Below are 17978 nucleotides of genomic sequence, written 5' to 3'. Positions count from 1 at the left end.
CCCTCTGCATACGCTGCCTCCCTCCTGCTTTTCTCATCAAGGTCAGGGGCGTTAAGTGAACTGTTGGAGTTAAGGGCAAACTGATCAGAAGGATGAAATGGATTCCGGCTGGAACTCTGGGCTCTTGGCAGAAGAGAGACACAGCTAGAAGAGTGGGGAGAGAGGTCATGTCCATCCCGAAGTTAGTCCAGTCTTTGCCATTCCCTTGCTCCTGAAGAACGGATATTAGGAGAAAGAGAAAAAGATTCTCTAACCAGATTATACCTCTCCCTAGCATTCCTTCTTCCCTTGGTGGGAGACACAAACGTCTACCACTTGGCCAGAGGATAATCTTGAGCTATCTAGTGGAGAGCAATGTACAGAAGGAAACAGAACATTCTCTCCAGACTGGACCATCATTTCCACAGCCACCTGCTGGAGGCTTGCCCAGTGCTGTTGAATTGACCGGAGACACCTTTCAGGTCCTTTGCCACTAAATAGGAAGCACTCCCACTTCTCCATTCCTGACCCCACCCTATTTCCCAAGAGCACCCTCCCTCCCAGCGGCACAAGAAAACCGCTCAGGTGTCAGCTTGCACACTTATCTGTGTAAGCACTCTGCTAGTGCCCCAGGGATTCATTAGAGCTTCCAGGAAGAGTAAGAGCAAAGATGTGAGCTTCCTTTATATTATTTATTGCCTTTCCCTGCAACCCACCTCCTCCTCTATAGCCCTTCTGGGCTCAGAGCAGACTCACAATTGCATATTCCATCTCTTAATAGTCACTCTGAGTCTCCACCCCACTTTTTTCTTTCTTCTTCAAACAGGTAAAAAACAAGGAGTCCCTGAAAATCGCAACAAAGGTAACCCCCCACACTCATTTGCCATCTCTACCTGCCCACACTCAAACCAGACCTTTCCAGGCCATTTGCCTTCTCTTTCTCTGCTTCATCGACTGTTATCTGCTGCTGTGGCCCAGATGGCTCATTTTGAGGAAGGTGCAGAGATCTGGGGTGGGGTCAGAGGCCTGGTCCCAGGCTATACGGGACAGCAGCGCCCTCTGCTGTTGGCTCTAGAACCTCACGTCGAGTTTCTCTCCAATGCCGGGGTTGTTGATCTGCTTTTCTCAGAGCAGTAAGCCTCTTCCTGATTTTCAGCACCTATTGTCATCAGTTTCTGGGTTGGGAAATTTCCAGGTGGAGGGGGTTGGGGTGGACAGTCCCTGCACCCTCCTCTTGCCAGCTTCTCATCAGTGTCCTCTTCTAGTCTGGATTCCTTCTCTGCTAGTCTTCTTGGGGTGCTTGGGGAGAGTCCTTTGTCTCTACCTCTCTCCCCACCTCTCTTTGTTCTTTCCACAGTCTGTCTTGTTGCTCGCGATCTGCTGTGTGTCTCTCTCTCTGGGTGACTGTGTCTGCATCCCGTCTCTGTCTTGTTTGTGAGTCTGACAGCAGAGACAGTATCTCAGGAAGAGCTTCTGAAGCAAAGGACTGAGCTTTGGGGCTCAGAGGCTTTTGGGGACCAGTGAGAATTGCTCTTGTGTGGCAGCACTTAGGCATTTTTTCCTTTTGTAACCCATGTTAATAGTAGTCTTTAGAAATACGTCCTGTTGGAGTACCAGGACTAGACCAAAATGATCCTTTAATTTTAACTGTCTTTAAATCTTCTTTGAAAAGCAAAGTAGATTTATATGTCTGTCTTTATCCCTGCTTTCTTTTATTCTGAGGGTCCCCACCTTCTTCCTCGCCTCCAAAGACTTAATCCTAGGTCCCACTCTGTATCTCCTGATCTTTTCAGACGGGGAGATTTCCTTCTCTAGTCCCTCACTTTGTAAAACAAGTAGCTAGAAAATACCTTAGGTACCAGGGTCTGTTTCTTGCCTGACAGTCCAGAGAGAGAGAGAAAGAGAGAGAGGTGAACCCTTTAACAGACAGCTAGGACCTGTATGCCCTGGAAACCTCTGCTAGTGGTTCCCTTCAGCCCCTTTCTGCAGTAAACATTCACTATTTAAGTGCTGAATTCCAGGAAGGATGGTTGCTGGTAATAGTCCTTAGTGGTATGATTAATCCACTAGCTGAAATAAACCTAGCCTAGGGCTCTAAGGTGGTGCCAGGAAGCTGCCACTGAAGAGGAAATCCAGACCCTAAAAGCACTCCCATTTCTTTATCAGTCAGTGGACTGTTGTTCCAAAGGCCCAGTAGAGGGTTGAAGGCAGGTTGTGCGTCTGGCGTGCTATAGAAGTGATCAGAACTGATGTCAGGGACCTAAGATGTATTCCAGGAAGAAGAGAAGGGTTTTTGATTTCCATCTACCTGTCCCTCGGGACCAACACCTTGCCTGCTTACTTTTTGCATTTGTGTGTACATTGTAGCAAAGACCCAGGATGGAGTGGCCTTGGAAATCCAGCCACTCAATAGCCAGGAGGGGACTGACAATGAAGAAAAGGAAAAGAAGATCACCAAGGTGCCCAAAAAGGAGAAGTCGGTGCTGCAGGGCAAGCTGACACGCTTGGCCGTTCAGATTGGGAAAGCCGGTGAGTTGGGGCAAGCCAGCTGCCTGTCACTCTGCATCAGAGTAGGTGCTCACAGCACCAACCGAGTCTGGCAGAAGGAAACTGAGGCTTCTGTTGCCAGTACAGTCTAACTGGCTGTGTTGCTGTTTGCCACCATTTGGCTGCTCTCTCAGCTTTTCTAGAGAGGAATGTTTTCCTACATGTAAGGGCTCCTGGCTCCCACTGTCTCCTTCATCTAAACAAATGGGAAGTAAAGAGTGCATATCACAGCAGGGGAGTCATGTTAACGGGAGGGAAGCCTTTAAGAGCTTTCATCTTTCTCTTATTTGGGCTTGTAAATTGCTTAAGTACATAGAAAGCCAGTTTTATGGAGGCAGTTCCCTTGTGTGGTGGTAGCACATGGCCAGCACAGAGCAATGAAGACAGTAAAGACTGGAGTGAAGAGGCAAGCTGTGGTCACAGAGGCTGTCCAGAGAAAGGCCACCGACCGCATCCCTGCCCTATGTTAGCAAGTTGCTTCCCCATCACCTATCTCTATGGTCTCCTCTCCCCTACCACACTTTTCAGTGGTGGAGGCTGGGTTGAAAGGAGGCCCCCTTGGTGCCCATGTTCCTCAAGATATGATCTGGAGGGCCAGGAATTTAGCTCAGCAGCATAAGCACCTGCCTGGCAAGTGCAAGGTTGTTGAGTTCGATCCCCAGTGCCGAAAGAAAAAAAAAAAGGTTATGATATGGAGTCCAGTGCATGTTTCCAAGCCAGTCTTCTGTTTGCCACAGTTATAACTAGTACATCTCTGTATGTACAGTTCATCTTGGGTTCTTGTTAAAGTGTAGATCCAACTCGGTGTGTTCTGCAGCAGGGCCTGAGATTCTGCATTTCTAGTAACTGCCCTAATGGCACTGCTGCTGATCCACTAAGCACACATCAGACAGGAAGGATCTCTGCTGCTCACCACAGCAGCCAACACCCACAAGCAGCTGTATCCACTTAAATTACATAGTTAGAAATCTAACTCCTCCACTCACTTCGAATGACCAGTACCTACATGTGGCCAGTGGCTGTCACTGAAGAGTGCACATAAAGAACACTTGAAGCATGGAAGGCATGCCCAGCTACTCTTGACTGCCTTGGAGTCTCTCACATATAAATTCAGTATGGAGAAGATGAATTGCAAGTTCAGAAACAAGTGACAGCACCTGACATACAGGTTTCACACACTGAACAAACTTGAAGTGCTACAGGTGTCCTCATCCTTGCCTTTTCCTTGGGAGCACAAGGCACAGGAAGGTTGGCCCTGAGTCTGTTGTTTCATTTTCATGTCAAGCCAGGCCAGGACCTGGCTGAGGTGAATGGAGTGCCTTCTCCTACCTGGAGAGTGAGCCCCTCCCTGTTTTATACCGCAGGTGCCTTTCTTCCTCAACGCCCTAGTCCTGGTCCTGATCAAGTAGAGTACAGGCACATACATATACCTTCATTGATATCATCAGCCCTCACTTATTTTAAGACCCCCGAATCATTGAGCCTTAGGAAAAACCAAGTTTCAAGCAGAGCTTTCCCCAGCTACTTTGCCTCCAAAAGCAACAGGAGTATCTGGGACATTCAGGCTTCTGCCACTAGGGTAGCAAGTTGGTTTTTTGATCTTGAACAGATTCTTCCGTTTACCTCAATGAGTGTGATGCCTAGCTATCTCAGTTGGTTTGGTACTTTCTTGATTTTAGCAGTAAAAGTTTTATACCACAGACAGTTGTTCACTGTTAGGCAAACCATCTCCAAACAAAAATTAAAAGAGGACCAAGAGTATACTTCCGTGGAGAGCACTCTTCTGGCATGAGTTTCTGCCTGAATTTGATGCCCCTCTACCACCACCAAAAAATAGAAGAAAGAATGAGACTAGTAACCTGCCTCATGGGATCACTATGAAGAGATCATGAAGGATTGGGCATATAAATTTTTGCACTTTAGGGTGGGTGCACTCTTCCTCAGAAGGTCTGTCTTGTCAGTATGCTAGCTTATAAGATACGCTCGCATCATTGGGGCAACTCTGTAACCAAGTGGTGACGGGTCCAACATTCAGGAGAAGTCAAACTTGGCAAAATACTAGTCAATGAAAAATGTAGTTGTCTCATTATGAGTTGTGGAATACAATCACAAAATGCTGTTTCAGAGGGATTATTCTCTTAATTGTAAGTGACAAACTTGGACTAGGAAACCGGACCACATGTGCTTGATTAGTCCAAGGTCATGAGTTAAGCAGGTGCAGTCCTAAGAGCAGAGCCTAGATCTTTGGGCCCACGGTCTTTAGAACTGGTGTCTTTTGGGGTGGGGGATTTGGGAGTTCTGGGGCTCAAACTCACAACCTTGTGCCAACCAGGCAAGCTCTTAAGCCACTGAGCTAAATTCCTGGCCCCTTGACTTTTCTTTTTCACCATAGTGTATAAGCTACAGAACATGAATAGATTTTAGTCTGACTTCTTCAAGATAGTGGTTTTAAGAATTAGTAGAAAGATTACAATTTTTACTAATCCAGCTCTGGTTAGAGCCCTTGGAGTGCCCTCAAGCCTAGGTTAATGTGACTTGTTTCCCTGAACAGGTCTGATCATGTCAGCCATCACAGTTGTCATCCTGATTCTGTACTTCGTGATTGACAACTTTGTGATACAAGGCAGGCCGTGGCTACCTGAGTGTACTGCCGTCTACATCCAGTACTTCGTCAAGTTCTTCATCATTGGCGTGACTGTATTGGTGGTGGCTGTGCCGGAGGGGCTGCCACTGGCTGTCACCATCTCCTTGGCCTACTCTGTGAAGGTGAGACTGCAGCAATGTTGTTGCTTCCTTTGGAGTAGAGATGGGAGGGAGGGCACAGGAAGCCTTCGGTGGAAGGATAAACATGTCATCCCCTGTAAACTTGGGATGGGCCATCCCAAGTGTGGAAATCGCTGACACTGGAGAGACCACCTCCACTGGCTATGTCAGTGTTTAAATAAGCCAGTAGAATCTTACAAGATTTACAGAAAACAGTCTTGCATTTTTGTGTAGGACCGTAAAATAAAATGTGGAGAGATGCTGACTGGAACGCAGCCTGAAACCTATCTGGGTGAGACCAGGAGGTCTTCTCTCAGGTCTTTTCTGTTTGCCTTTGTAGAAAATGATGAAAGACAATAACCTGGTACGGCACCTGGATGCTTGTGAGACCATGGGCAATGCCACTGCCATTTGCTCTGACAAGACAGGCACGTTGACCATGAACCGCATGACAGTAGTACAAGCTTACATCGGGGGCACCCACTACCGTCAAATCCCAAGCCCCGATATCTTGCCACCCAAGGTCCTGGACCTTATTGTCAATGGCATTTCCATCAACTGTGCTTATACGTCTAAGATTTTGGTGAGCTCTCCCTCTGTCTAGGCATTTGGAATGGGCGGCTGGAGGGGAACACTAATTTTGCCTGAGACAAATCCCTTACTGTTTCTTCTGCTCGAATTGCCATCCTGTACCCCTTCTTACTCCTGGTTGAACTTGTTCAGGTGGAGGCTAGGAGTAAATTTGGAGGGTTGGGACTGAGGGGCTCCAGAATCTGAGAGCCTTAGATTACCCTGGAAAGACAGTGACTCTGAAAAGAAACCTCATGCTTATGGCAGACTTGAACTTATCAGGACAAAAGTTACTCACTTTGCACAAATGAAAGCATTAGAATAAGGATGAGAGGGCCGCATGATCACACCACAAACTGTAAAACCCCCACGGTGGGGGCGGCCCTGGGATCAAATCACAACTGACCACTGTCTACTATTCTTGAAATGAGAACTGCAAATGCTGTCCTTATGAGCTCGGGTTATATTTGTGATTTTTAATTTTAATTTTCAAAACTTTATTTATTTACTTTTCTGGCGCCATGATTGAAGCCAGGGCCTCGTGCACAGTAGACAAGAGCTCTACACTAAGCCACAGCTCTAGCCCTACCTAAGATTTTTGTAGGGGAGTCCTTAGTGTCCTCGGTGGTTTCTCTACTCCTGTGTTTATCTTCCCCTTCAGCCTCCAGAGAAGGAGGGAGGTCTGCCACGGCAGGTGGGCAACAAAACCGAATGTGCTCTGCTGGGCTTTGTCACCAACCTGAAGCACGATTACCAGGCCGTGCGTAATGAGGTGCCTGAGGAGAAGCTCTACAAGGTGTACACCTTCAATTCGGTGCGCAAGTCCATGAGCACAGTCATCTGCAAGCCCAGTGGCGGCTTCCGCATGTTCAGCAAAGGCGCCTCAGAGATCATCTTGCGCAAGTGAGTGCCCTGCCCTCATGTACTTCTTCCCCAGGACCCTTCTCTCCGGGAAGTCTGGGTGACATGCTCCATGATGAACGGGTTTGGGTGATTAGGGAACCTTTCAGCCAAGTGGTGACATCTAGCTAACACCTGAACTTTATACAAGCCAAGCATTGATTTCAAGTACTTTAAGTAGCCCCTTTTATTTAATTCTCATAACTCTGTGAAGTGGGTGCTGTTATTCGGTCTTATGGATGAGAAAACAGGAAAGTTATGTAATTTGCTCAAGAAGGTACAACTAACAGATACAGCCATGATGCAGACCTGGACAATCTAAACTCATTTATCTGAAAACAAAGATAATCATACTCAGAATAAACCCCACTCACTGTGGTTAAGTGATCAGTGTACATAAGCTACCTTGCACATAGAAGTATTGGCAACATCAGCAACAAGTTTCCTTTTCTTTCCCATTGTCAATGCTGATTATAGGTAAGTTACATAACTTCATAAGTGGTTGGACTACCGATGGGTGAGTTATTAACATTGGACTCAACTTGGTATAGGGTCTGCAGAGCTTAATGAAGCAGTGGCCCAACCTTGTTTCAACTGCCTTCTTTTAATCAGCATGTTCTCAGTTAGTACACTCTGTGTGCAGTTATAGACTGAAAAAGTCTCTACTTTTAGAAAGGTCCAAAGAGCAAGTGATCCACAAGTGATTCAGCATTGTATTCTCGTGTGAGTAAGAAGAGTGACAGTCACTGGGATAGTCACACTCCCTGCCCACCTGGACTTAATCCATAGGCCAGCCTACCTGGGAAAGAAGAACTCGGCTGAATAATGGATAAAGGAGATACTTGGTCAAGCAATAAGGTCTTTGGGGGTAATGCAGAGTTAGTTGTCAGAAAGTTGCTAAGGATTTAGAAACAGACTGAGCAGGAAAGGAGGCTCTGCTTTCTGACTGTGAATGTCTCCAGGTGTAATCGAATCCTCGACAAGACGGGGGAAGCATTGCCATTCAAGAGTAAGGACCGAGATGACATGGTGCGTACTGTCATCGACCCCATGGCCTGTGAAGGACTCCGGACTATCTGCATAGCTTACCGGGATTTCGATGACACAGAGCCCGCCTGGGACAACGAGAACGAGATCCTCACAGAATTGACCTGTATCGCGGTGGTGGGCATTGAAGACCCCGTGCGTCCAGAGGTGAGGCTTTAGCTTGCAGAAAGGGCAAAAACATATAAGTGATGGTCTGCAGTGTCCACTGGTCTAAGCAGCAGCCCAGTGTGATCTAAGGAGCCACCAGGGTCACAGGATGGGGGTGCAAGTTCCTTGTCATCTACTTGTGACCCCAGGCAAGTACCCTGGTGTGCCCACTTGACAGGCAGTGGCGTTCCTGCATGAGTGGTAAGAAATGATGGTTTTATTGGACTTAATATTTGGTCAAGAGGCAAGAATAACCAACTTGGTCTTTAGCCACCTTGTTTCAACCACTGTATTCTTTGCAGGGAGCCTGTGTACTGAATGCTCTCCTAGACACAGGGAATTGAGAATATCTCTGCTCTAGAGAGGCTCAGACAGTCAGCCTATTAGCTATCAAGGCCAAGACTGGCAAAAATGACCTGCCTTTGGAAAACCATGGAGAGCTGATATGGTTGGAGGCTGGGCCAGAAAGGCAGAGAGCGGTTAGATTTTCAGGGCATGAAAGCAGTGGCCAATCTCCAAATGCTCTGCTGAGGAATCTGGACCATGAAAGACAGCACAAGTGTTTGCATATGGCTCCTAAAGCCCATTTCCCCTTAGTTCCTGGAATAACAGTGAATCTCAGATGTGACCCTTGTGGGATGAACAGAAGCAAGGTGACAATGAATGCTTAAAAATGACTGGTATAGGGCCTGGGGATTTAGCTCAGCGGCATAAGTACCTGCCTTGCAAGCAGGCAGTCGTGAGTTCGATCCCCGGTACCAATAAAAAGGAAAAAGACCAAAAAAAAAAAAAAAAAAAAAAATGACTGGTGTAGCCCAGGCCCCATGGCACAGTGAAGAGAAAGCAGAAAAGGAGCAGCTCACCAGGTATCACCATCTTTTTTTCTTCTCCCCTCTCCAAAGGTTCCGGACGCTATTGCCAAGTGCAAACGAGCTGGCATTACTGTCAGAATGGTGACAGGTGACAACATCAACACAGCCCGGGCCATTGCCACCAAATGTGGCATTGTGACGCCTACAGATGACTTCTTGTGCTTAGAAGGCAAAGAATTCAACAGACTCATCCGCAATGAGAAAGGCGAGGTGTGTCCTGAATGGGAGAAACCAGTGTCTCATTAGATGGGGAAAGGGCTGGTTCTAGCGTGGAGCATCTGGGGCCTGTGCGGGAAGGTGGGTGGATTCGAAACTGAAATCTGCTCCTCATGAGACATTCCTACCGAAGCAGCTCAGATGGTAAAATGGGGAGTTGTCTGTCTTCTCACTATCTTCATTCACAAGTCATCTTTGGAAACAGTGTCACTAACTTTTCATGTCATTCTGCTTTTTTCAGTCATTAGATCTCCCTATCTCATCCCTTCCATGTCACTGCCCTATGGCTAAGAGTAGTTTGTAAGAGAAAGTAGTCTGAAGGGAACAGACCAAAGCTTCCTGGTCTGCATAGGAAAATCAAACCTGCTGAGCATGGTAACCCTGCCTGTAATCCCAGCCCCTGGGAGGCTGAGGCATAAGTGATCTTCCTTCACGGCTGATCCAGATGCTGTTTGGTGTTGGCAGGTAGAGCAAGAAAAGCTGGACAAGATCTGGCCTAAGCTCCGGGTGCTGGCGCGGTCTTCCCCCACTGACAAGCACACACTGGTGAAAGGTGAGGTCGGCTCCTGAGTGAGGGCCTGCAAAAGATGAAGACAGGCTGGGATGGGGACAGTAACCGTATCGGCCAGAGCAGTTCTTCCATCCCGCATAGGGGGTTCTAGGAGTGCTCCTGGGCTAAGGGGGAAAATATTCCCTTTAGTAAACCTGTGGGCCCTTAGTGAGTAGGACATATAATAAAGCTGGGTTTTAAAAACATTATATAGCTCACAGTGGTACTGTGAATTAGTCACCATGGGTAAATCTATCTTGTCTTGTCAGAAAGGAAGTTGGAAGCCAGAAAGACAAGTAACTTACTCAAATCCACCCCACTGGCAGGTAGAGCTGGTGCAGGGGAACCCAGGGCTTTGCTTTCAAGTCCATCGAGTACTTTCCCCGTTACCTTAGCCACTGTGTGAGGACTTCCATTCCTAGCCAAGGCGCTGCTCATGGAACAGGTACTGCCCTTGGGTGGCAGCTGGAGAGCATTAGCATGGAAAAGAAGATAACAGAGTAGTAGAAACTGGGGTGGGGAAGGATGCAAAACACCTTTCGTGGGGCGCAGAGTGCTGGCAAATGACCTGAGGCAGCACACACATGCTCACTCTTTCTTCCTCAGGCATCATTGACAGCACTGTTGGAGAGCAGCAGCAGGTGGTGGCTGTCACTGGAGATGGCACCAACGACGGGCCTGCCCTGAAGAAAGCAGATGTCGGTTTTGCCATGGTAAGTGCCTTTGTGGGAAACCAGGACAGTTTCTAATGGACTGCTGCTTCCAGGGCCTTCACCTCCCACAGAGAGCTGCTTTCTCAAACTCTATCTCTCCTACCTTCCTGGCCACAAATACTATGTATAGCAGGGGACCCATTGGATGTGACAATAGATGAGAGGCGGGAAAGCCATCAGCTACCTTACCCAGCCAAGCAAGACCAATTTAAACTTGATCGTGAGTGCAGTGTTGGGGTTTTTTTTTTGCCCAGGCAAATTATAGAAAACTCATCTTCCATATGAAACACATGCTATGGGGCAAGCATTGCTTGGTGCTGTACTGTGCTTTTCATTTGTGAGGCCAGGAACATCGGAATCTCTTTGGAAAGGTCATTTAAAAACATATATTCTAAATTTGAAATATCTTGAGTCAGTGGAGTACAGGATGGGTATGAAAACATTTGATTTTTTGTTGTTGTTGTTAGCAAGCATAATAGCTCATTCTGATGCTCAGGGAAGTTTAAAGTCCTCCAGACTGCAAAGTACTTCCTCAAGCTGAAGCTGTTGTGATCATAAGCCTCTCAGGAAAACTGAGCTATTGGTGCTTTTGTTTTGTTTTGTTTGGTTTTGTAACAGTGCTGGGGATCAACCAGGATGCTTCCTGGATGTGAGGTGATTCTCTAAGTGTAAACTCCACCCCATCCCTGATTTTAAGCAGTGGAAGGAAAACCAAGAAGTATTTTTAGAGGGAACATGTTTTAAAAACAAAGTTTTAACTCTAAGAAACTATAAGAGTATGCAGAAGTAGGGAGAATCCTATCTAATGAATCCCCAGGAGCCCGTCATTCAGCTGCAGCAATTAGTGTCACTCAGCCAGTGTTGGTTCCCTGACACATTACACTATGCCAGCTTCCCCATCCCCATCCCCAGCTGAATTCTTCTAAAGCAAAGCCAAGACATTGTGCCATTTCATTCATAAAAATTTCAATGCATTTCTCTAAATAATGTATATTAATAGAATGTGCCTAAAAGAATAATACCATTTTCACATAACAGAATTCATGATTCTTTACTATTATTAAATATCTATGAGTGTTCACAGTTCCCTGACTCTGTGTGTGTGTGTGTGTGTGTGTGTGTGTGTGTGTGTGTGTGTGTGTGTGTGTGTGTTTTCGAGACTGTCTTGCAATACAGGTCAGGCTGGCCTTGGGCTCTCTTCGTAGCCCAGGCTACTCTCAGACTCATGATGATTCTCTTGCCTCAGCCTACCAATTGCTGGGATTACAGGAGTGCACCATCACATGCAGATACCTTAACTGACTTGTGAATGTTGCTTTAGAGTCTGTTTGTCCAAATCAGGATCCAAATAAGATCTATACATTGCAATTGTTCAATATATCTCTTAAGTCTCTTTATCTATAGCGGTGGCTCTTGAAATGTGCTCTTCCTTACAGCTGAACCAGTGATATGTGGGAGCCCATAGAAAAGCAGGTTTTCAGGCCCTACCCTGATTCAGTTCTACTGAATCAGAAAGCCCAGCCACCAGTTTTCTTTTCTTTTTTTTTTTTTTTTTTTTTTTTTGTGGTACCGGGAATCGAACTCACAACCTCATGCTTGCCAGGCAGGCACTAATGCCACTGAGCTAAATCCCCAGCCCAGCCACCAGTTTTAACAAGGCCTCTCAATGATTCTGATACATCCTAACGTTTGAGAACCACTGATCGTATCTCATCCCTGTGTCAGGAGTCCCAAAGACACGCTTATATTTATAGATTCACCAAGACTCACAGAACTCAGCATATAGCTGTACTCAGACTAAGCTTCATTACACAGGTGTAAAAACAACTGTGTGTTTGGATCACAGTGAGGAAAGACATTGGTGGAATCTAGATGACCTGTAGTCATCATTAAGTTTTCCCTCCCGTGAGGAGTCACATGGAGTCTGTTCTTCCCACTGACAAAAGCAGCAATATTTTTATGATGTTTCTGCCCAACGCAGCCAATCACATGTCTATCACCTATGGTTTTATTAAGACTGACACCTTCTCTCAGAAGGAATGTAGGTGTTTGGTATAAACCAGATTGTGTAAGGGATGAGGATTTAGCTCAGTGGCATAGCTGTCTGCCTTGCAAGTGCATGGTTGTAAGTTCAATCCCCGGTACTGATTTAAAAAAAAAAGTATCCAGATTGTGGGGGCTCCACTGGGACCCAGTCAGGGACCCTTATCAGTTCATTATTGACCAGGGACATTCTGAGAACCATGTCCCCAAATGCTAGCTAAGTGTCAGCCTTATAAACAGGCCTGCTACAGTAAGTAATCCTTTCTTATACATGCCAGTTCTGTTTTGGATTGATTGATTGATTGATTGATTGATGGATTGATTGATGGATTGGCTTTTTGGAGACAGGGTATCACTATGTACTTCAAGCTGTCCTTGAACTCACAAAGAACTCACAAAGGTTAGCCTCAAGGAGTTCCACCTGCCTCAACCTTCCTAGTCCTGAGATGTGTACTACTTAGGTGTATACACACCTAGCTTGATTTTATTTATTAACTTTTATACCAAAGTAACTCTCTGTTATTTCGGTACTATAAGAATCAATTCCCAGATGGAAGGCAGGTTTAATGCTTCTTTCTCTTTATCAGTTTTCCCATTAATGGGTTGATTTTTTTTTTTTTTTTTTTTTTAGGATCCTCCAAAAATAACCAGCAAGTTGTTTTATTTATTTTTTAAAGTTTCATTAAAAATACTCATACTGAGGCATATTTGATGTATTTCAATCCCGTGCTTTTACCATTTTGATGTTTACGTTGATCCATCATTGGCCAGGGAATGCCTCTTGAGCATTATGAGTCCTTTTGACACCACTCTGGTGCCTTTCCTTTCCATCTTGGTCTTTCGCCAATGTCCCAGAGACATTGTGCATGTTTCTTACCTGGGTTCTGAAATCTCCCATTCTCCAAGGAGCCTTGCCGCACTTAGGAGAAATGGTTTTAGAGAACACAGGCAGAGCACAAGGGGGCTTTGTTGCTGAGTACGTCATTGCTTCTAGGCCTTTTCTATGGACAAAGCTAAGAAATAGGTTTTTACATCTCAATTTCATTCTGCATTGTTTTAGAGATAAAATGCCTTGTGAATTCAGACCACTATTTCACAAATTTAGAATTACAAATTTAACATACTAATTCCTAAATTCTTAATTTCTAACTTTCTAATTTTATTTAACTTCCCTGATTTTTAAAAGAGTACTTGTTGAAAGTTCTTGTTGCCTTGTTTTTTTCTTTGTTGCTTGATTTCTTTTTCAACAAAGTCTTGCTATGTAGACTAGGCTGGCCTTGATCTCTCTATGTAGCCTAGGCTGACCTCGAACTCTCAGTTATCCTCCTGCCTCAGCCTCCTGAGCACTGGGGTTACAGATGCGCACTACCACGTCTGGCCTAACTTCCCTGATTTTATATTGTAGCTATTAAGCTAGAAATATTAATTCCTAATGCACATAATTATTATTTGCTTTATTTAAAATATATGTGATGGTTTTTAAATAATAACTGTTAGTAATATAATTACTAAAAAATTACTATTCCTTTATGTATATGTGAACTTTTACATACTATGAACCTTTTTTACTTTTCTTTCATCTTGCTTTTTTGTTTTGTTTTGTTTTTTGAGACAAGGTCTTACTATATAACTCAGGCTGGCTTTGAACACACTACACAGCCTAGGCTGGCCTCAAACTCATGGTGATCCTCCTGCCTCAGCCTCCTGAGTGCTGAGATTACAGGTGTGAGCTGCCACACCTGGCCTACCTTGCTTTTTTCAATTAACAATAAAATTTGGAGATTACTCCTAGTAGTAAGCAGATGCAGATAATCTTCCTTTCTTTGCACAGTATAGTGTGTGGATATACTACAGAACTGATTGTTTTGGTACCAGCGATCAGACTCATGACTTCATACTTGCGAGGCAGATCCTTGAGTTGCTGAGCTAAATCCCAGCCCTAATGAACTGATGATATTAAGGAAACTGAGTGGCATAGTCTTATCTACCAGATACTCAGTTGTTGCAATCTAGATAGGAAAACACTGCCACCCCAGATAAAGAAAAATAATCTATCAGTAAACAGCAGAGTGAAGAAGAGCTCTGTGGGTTACAGGAGTTGCATCGTGTGTGATGGCTACAGGGCTGGGGGCATGAGGAGCGCTTTGCAAAGCAGTGAGAGTTAATTAAATGAGACCTTAACCTAAACAGATTTTTGTTTTGTTTCATTTTGGGTGCTGGGATTGAGTCCAGGGCCTCATGTATACTAGGCTAGCACTCTACTACTGAGCTGTGGCCTTTGTTTTTTGGGTTGGTTGGTTGGTTGGTTGGTTGGTTGGTTGGTTTTGTTTTCTTTTTCTCTTCTTTCCGACAGGATCTCACTAAGTTGTCCAGGCTTGCCTCCACTAGGCAGTCCTCTTTCCGCAGCCTCCTTAGTGCTGGGATCACAGACATGCACCACCAGAGTTAGGGTTGAAATGGATAAAGAAAGAGGATGTTTTGGACTTAGGGAAATGATGTTTGGATGGGGGTGGGAGTCTATACTCTAAATGTGAATAATTCAAAGGGTTGTGACGAAGCACTAGGTTTTGAGAAGAAAGAAAACATAAGAGGAGGTTGAGAAATAAATCAGAGTCCAAGTGTGAAAGCGTGGTCTACCAGACTGAAAAGCTGACACTTGCAAAGGCTGGCTTTCAACCACTGCCGTAGGTCTTTGGTAGCCTTTGGTGGCCCCTGGGGACAGAAGCACAGTCTGAGCTGTGCTGCCAGGCTCTCAGAGCAAAATGTCAGGCTCCTTAAAGGTGTGGGTGCCACACGAACTTTAGTCAGATACTGGCAGTAGCAGAAGAAATTGAAGAATTTAGAGATGGATCAGAAGGAGCGGGCTTGTTCGTCGTCGTTTATTTAATTCATTTCTGGAGTCATGGGAGTAGAAAGGAGAGGAGAAAGGGCTGTCTGCCGAAGTTCCTGTCAGGGCACAGGAGTCAGCAATGGCTTCAGGCCCCAGCCCATCTCTGTTACAGGGACAGTGACGCACACGGTTTTTGTTTTTTTCCCTTCATTTTCTTTTGTGTGTCTAGTGTGCCCTCTAGTGTCTACACCTGGTTCTGAGGCTTCTCAGAGTTCTGGAAATGGAGCCTGGCCTCAGAGAAGCCTGCTCTCCCCAGCTCCTCACTGCCTTCCTTCCCATCTTGCCCCAGGGTATCGCAGGCACAGATGTAGCCAAGGAAGCATCAGATATCATCCTCACAGATGACAACTTCACCAGCATCGTGAAGGCAGTGATGTGGGGACGAAATGTCTATGACAGCATCTCCAAGTTCCTGCAGTTCCAGCTCACTGTCAACGTGGTGGCCGTGATCGTGGCCTTCACCGGAGCCTGCATCACTCAGGTGAAGGGCCTGAGGTGGGCTGAGTTGGGAGGGGTGAGGCAGTGGCCATGGAACATGGCAGAGGGAGCAGGATGAGGGTTTCCCCGGTGGTGTAAGGGCAGGCAGTAGCTCGACTAGTCTGTTGTGTCTCTATTTATTTGAAATGACAATAATTTACCTACAGTTCATTTATAGCACTTTCTGTCAGCTACTATGATGTACCCTTAAGAACATTATCTCTGTTCTTCAAAAGCAAGCTTGGGGGAAGGTGTTGTCTCCCATTCTGTAGGTGAGGACCTCAAGGCTTAAAGCTGTTAAATAATGTTCTCATGGTCATTCAGCTACTAAGTGACCAGATTCAGAGTCTAGGTGAATAGTGAGAGAAAGGTCATTTCAAGGGCAGGCAGGGCCGGTGAATGCAGTGGGGTAACTTAAAGGACAAGTTCTTCTTCTCACCAGGACTCCCCGCTGAAAGCTGTGCAGATGCTGTGGGTTAATCTGATCATGGACACTTTTGCTTCACTGGCCCTAGCCACAGAACCCCCCACAGAGTCTCTGTTAAAGCGTCGTCCTTATGGCCGGAACAAGCCTCTGATCTCACGAACTATGATGAAGAACATCCTGGGCCACGCAGTCTATCAGCTCACTGTCATCTTCTTCCTCGTCTTTGCTGGTGAGCCAGTGATGGGACTGCTAGCTAGAGACAGGGACCGAGAGTGGCCTGAGGAAAGAAGATGTAGCAGTAGTGACATACCTTTTAGAGACCAAGTGCCCAAACTGCTACCCAAACCCATTTATCTATTGTAAAATGCTAGCACTCTAATTAAAGCTGATTGCTTAGCTGCCAGGGCGATGCTGGGGCCGTTTGGCTCATGTACTGACAGAGAGGACTCTGCATCCCCGCTGCAGTACCCATGATGCCATAGGTTCGCCACCACTGAGATAAGAGTATGGGAGCAGAAGGAGCACAGAAAGGGCCCTCCAGCAGCCTCACCTGTGAGGATTCCCTGGGTATTCCCACCACCTAGCTACAGTGCACTGGAATTACCACTATGCTTCCCCATGAAAGCGGATATCCACAGTGCAAACCAAGAGACAGGGTCGGATAATTTGAGACCAAGGCTGACATTTAAAAGAATGGATTAAACCAAGTGTGGTAGCACACATTTGCAACCCCAGCTAGTCAAGGAGCTGAGGCAGTTTCAGCCTGGGCAACTTGGTGAGACCTTGTTTCAAAGTTTTAAAAAAGCTAGGGATGTATAGGTCAGCGCTCCCAAGGTTCAGTCCCGGGTACTGCAAAATAAATAAATAAAGGGCTAGGGGTTTCGCTCAGCAGTATAAGCACCTCCCTGGCAAGCATGAGGTCGTGAGTTTGATCCCTGGTACCAAAAATAAAAAAGAATAAATAAATTTAATAACAGAATAACTCAGAATGTAACTAATCAGAATGGATCTTCTCAATATGGTTTTCAGTGTTTTGTTTGTTCCATTTTATTATTTGTTTTATTCGGTGTTCTGTTCTGGTGGTTTTATTCTGTTCCGTTTGTTTGATTATATTATGTCGGGTCTGGGCAGCTATTTTGAAGATAACAAGAGGCATTATGGTAGCCATTGTTGGTTTCCCATCATCTTGTGTTGAAGTTCTATATCACTCACTGTTTTGTTTTGACCGGCTTTGTTCAGTTTTATTTTGTATAGTTTTAATCTCTTTAAAATAAAATTAAAAAAAAAAAAAAAAAGAATGGAGGATCTTCTAAGGGCCCCCAGGCACTGGTGTGGCCACGCCAACATGTGCTGACTGAGCCCAAACCCCGCTGAGCCACGGGTACCCTGCAATGCTTGCCCTTTTCCAACCAGGTGAGCAATTCTTTGATATCGATAGTGGGAGGAAGGCACCGCTGCACTCACCGCCCAGCCAGCACTACACCATCGTCTTCAACACCTTCGTGCTGATGCAGCTCTTTAATGAAATCAACTCCCGGAAGATCCATGGAGAAAGGAATGTCTTTTCAGGCGTCTACCACAACCTCATCTTCTGCTCGGTGGTCTTGGGCACATTCATCAGCCAGGTGAGGCTCGCTGGAGCTGAGGCCCAGGGAAGGTGAAGGCTGGAACCTAGGAGCCAAAATTCTCTTAAGTCCGGAAGAAAAGGAGTAAAGGTGTCATGGGGATCGAGGCTGGGGGTTGACACTTCAGAGATGCCAGTTGGCTTCCGTCTGTACTTTATTTAAGAAGCAGGGCCCAGAATATCAGTAGCTCCCGTGTCGGGCAGCACATGGGT

At 45.8% G+C, this 17978-nt stretch overlaps 1 protein-coding gene across 4 annotated transcripts in view; it reads left to right on the top strand.

Moving 5' to 3' along the window:
* Nucleotides 1-17978, top strand: part of Atp2b4 (ATPase plasma membrane Ca2+ transporting 4) — a 100426-nt gene that overhangs the window by 67435 nt on the left and 15013 nt on the right. For all 4 annotated transcript variants that reach the window (XM_063239934.1, XM_063239931.1, XM_063239932.1 and 1 more), the window contains exons 7-18: nt 806-841; nt 2347-2508; nt 5078-5292; nt 5630-5872; nt 6521-6762; nt 7722-7953; nt 8856-9035; nt 9507-9594; nt 10198-10304; nt 15527-15718; nt 16157-16370; nt 17555-17766. In XM_063239934.1, the coding sequence (XP_063096004.1) occupies nt 806-841; nt 2347-2508; nt 5078-5292; nt 5630-5872; nt 6521-6762; nt 7722-7953; nt 8856-9035; nt 9507-9594; nt 10198-10304; nt 15527-15718; nt 16157-16370; nt 17555-17766 (2123 nt within the window). The remainder of the gene's footprint in view (nt 1-805; nt 842-2346; nt 2509-5077; nt 5293-5629; nt 5873-6520; nt 6763-7721; nt 7954-8855; nt 9036-9506; nt 9595-10197; nt 10305-15526; nt 15719-16156; nt 16371-17554; nt 17767-17978) is intronic.

Source organism: Cavia porcellus, unplaced genomic scaffold (assembly GCF_034190915.1).
Source record: "Cavia porcellus strain 051 isolate PalLab524CR breed Dunkin Hartley unplaced genomic scaffold, mCavPor4.1 scaffold_29, whole genome shotgun sequence".
NCBI lineage: Eukaryota > Metazoa > Chordata > Mammalia > Rodentia > Caviidae > Cavia > Cavia porcellus.
The sequence above is the reverse complement of the archived record's forward strand: the minus strand, read 5'-3'. Positions and strand labels throughout refer to the sequence as shown.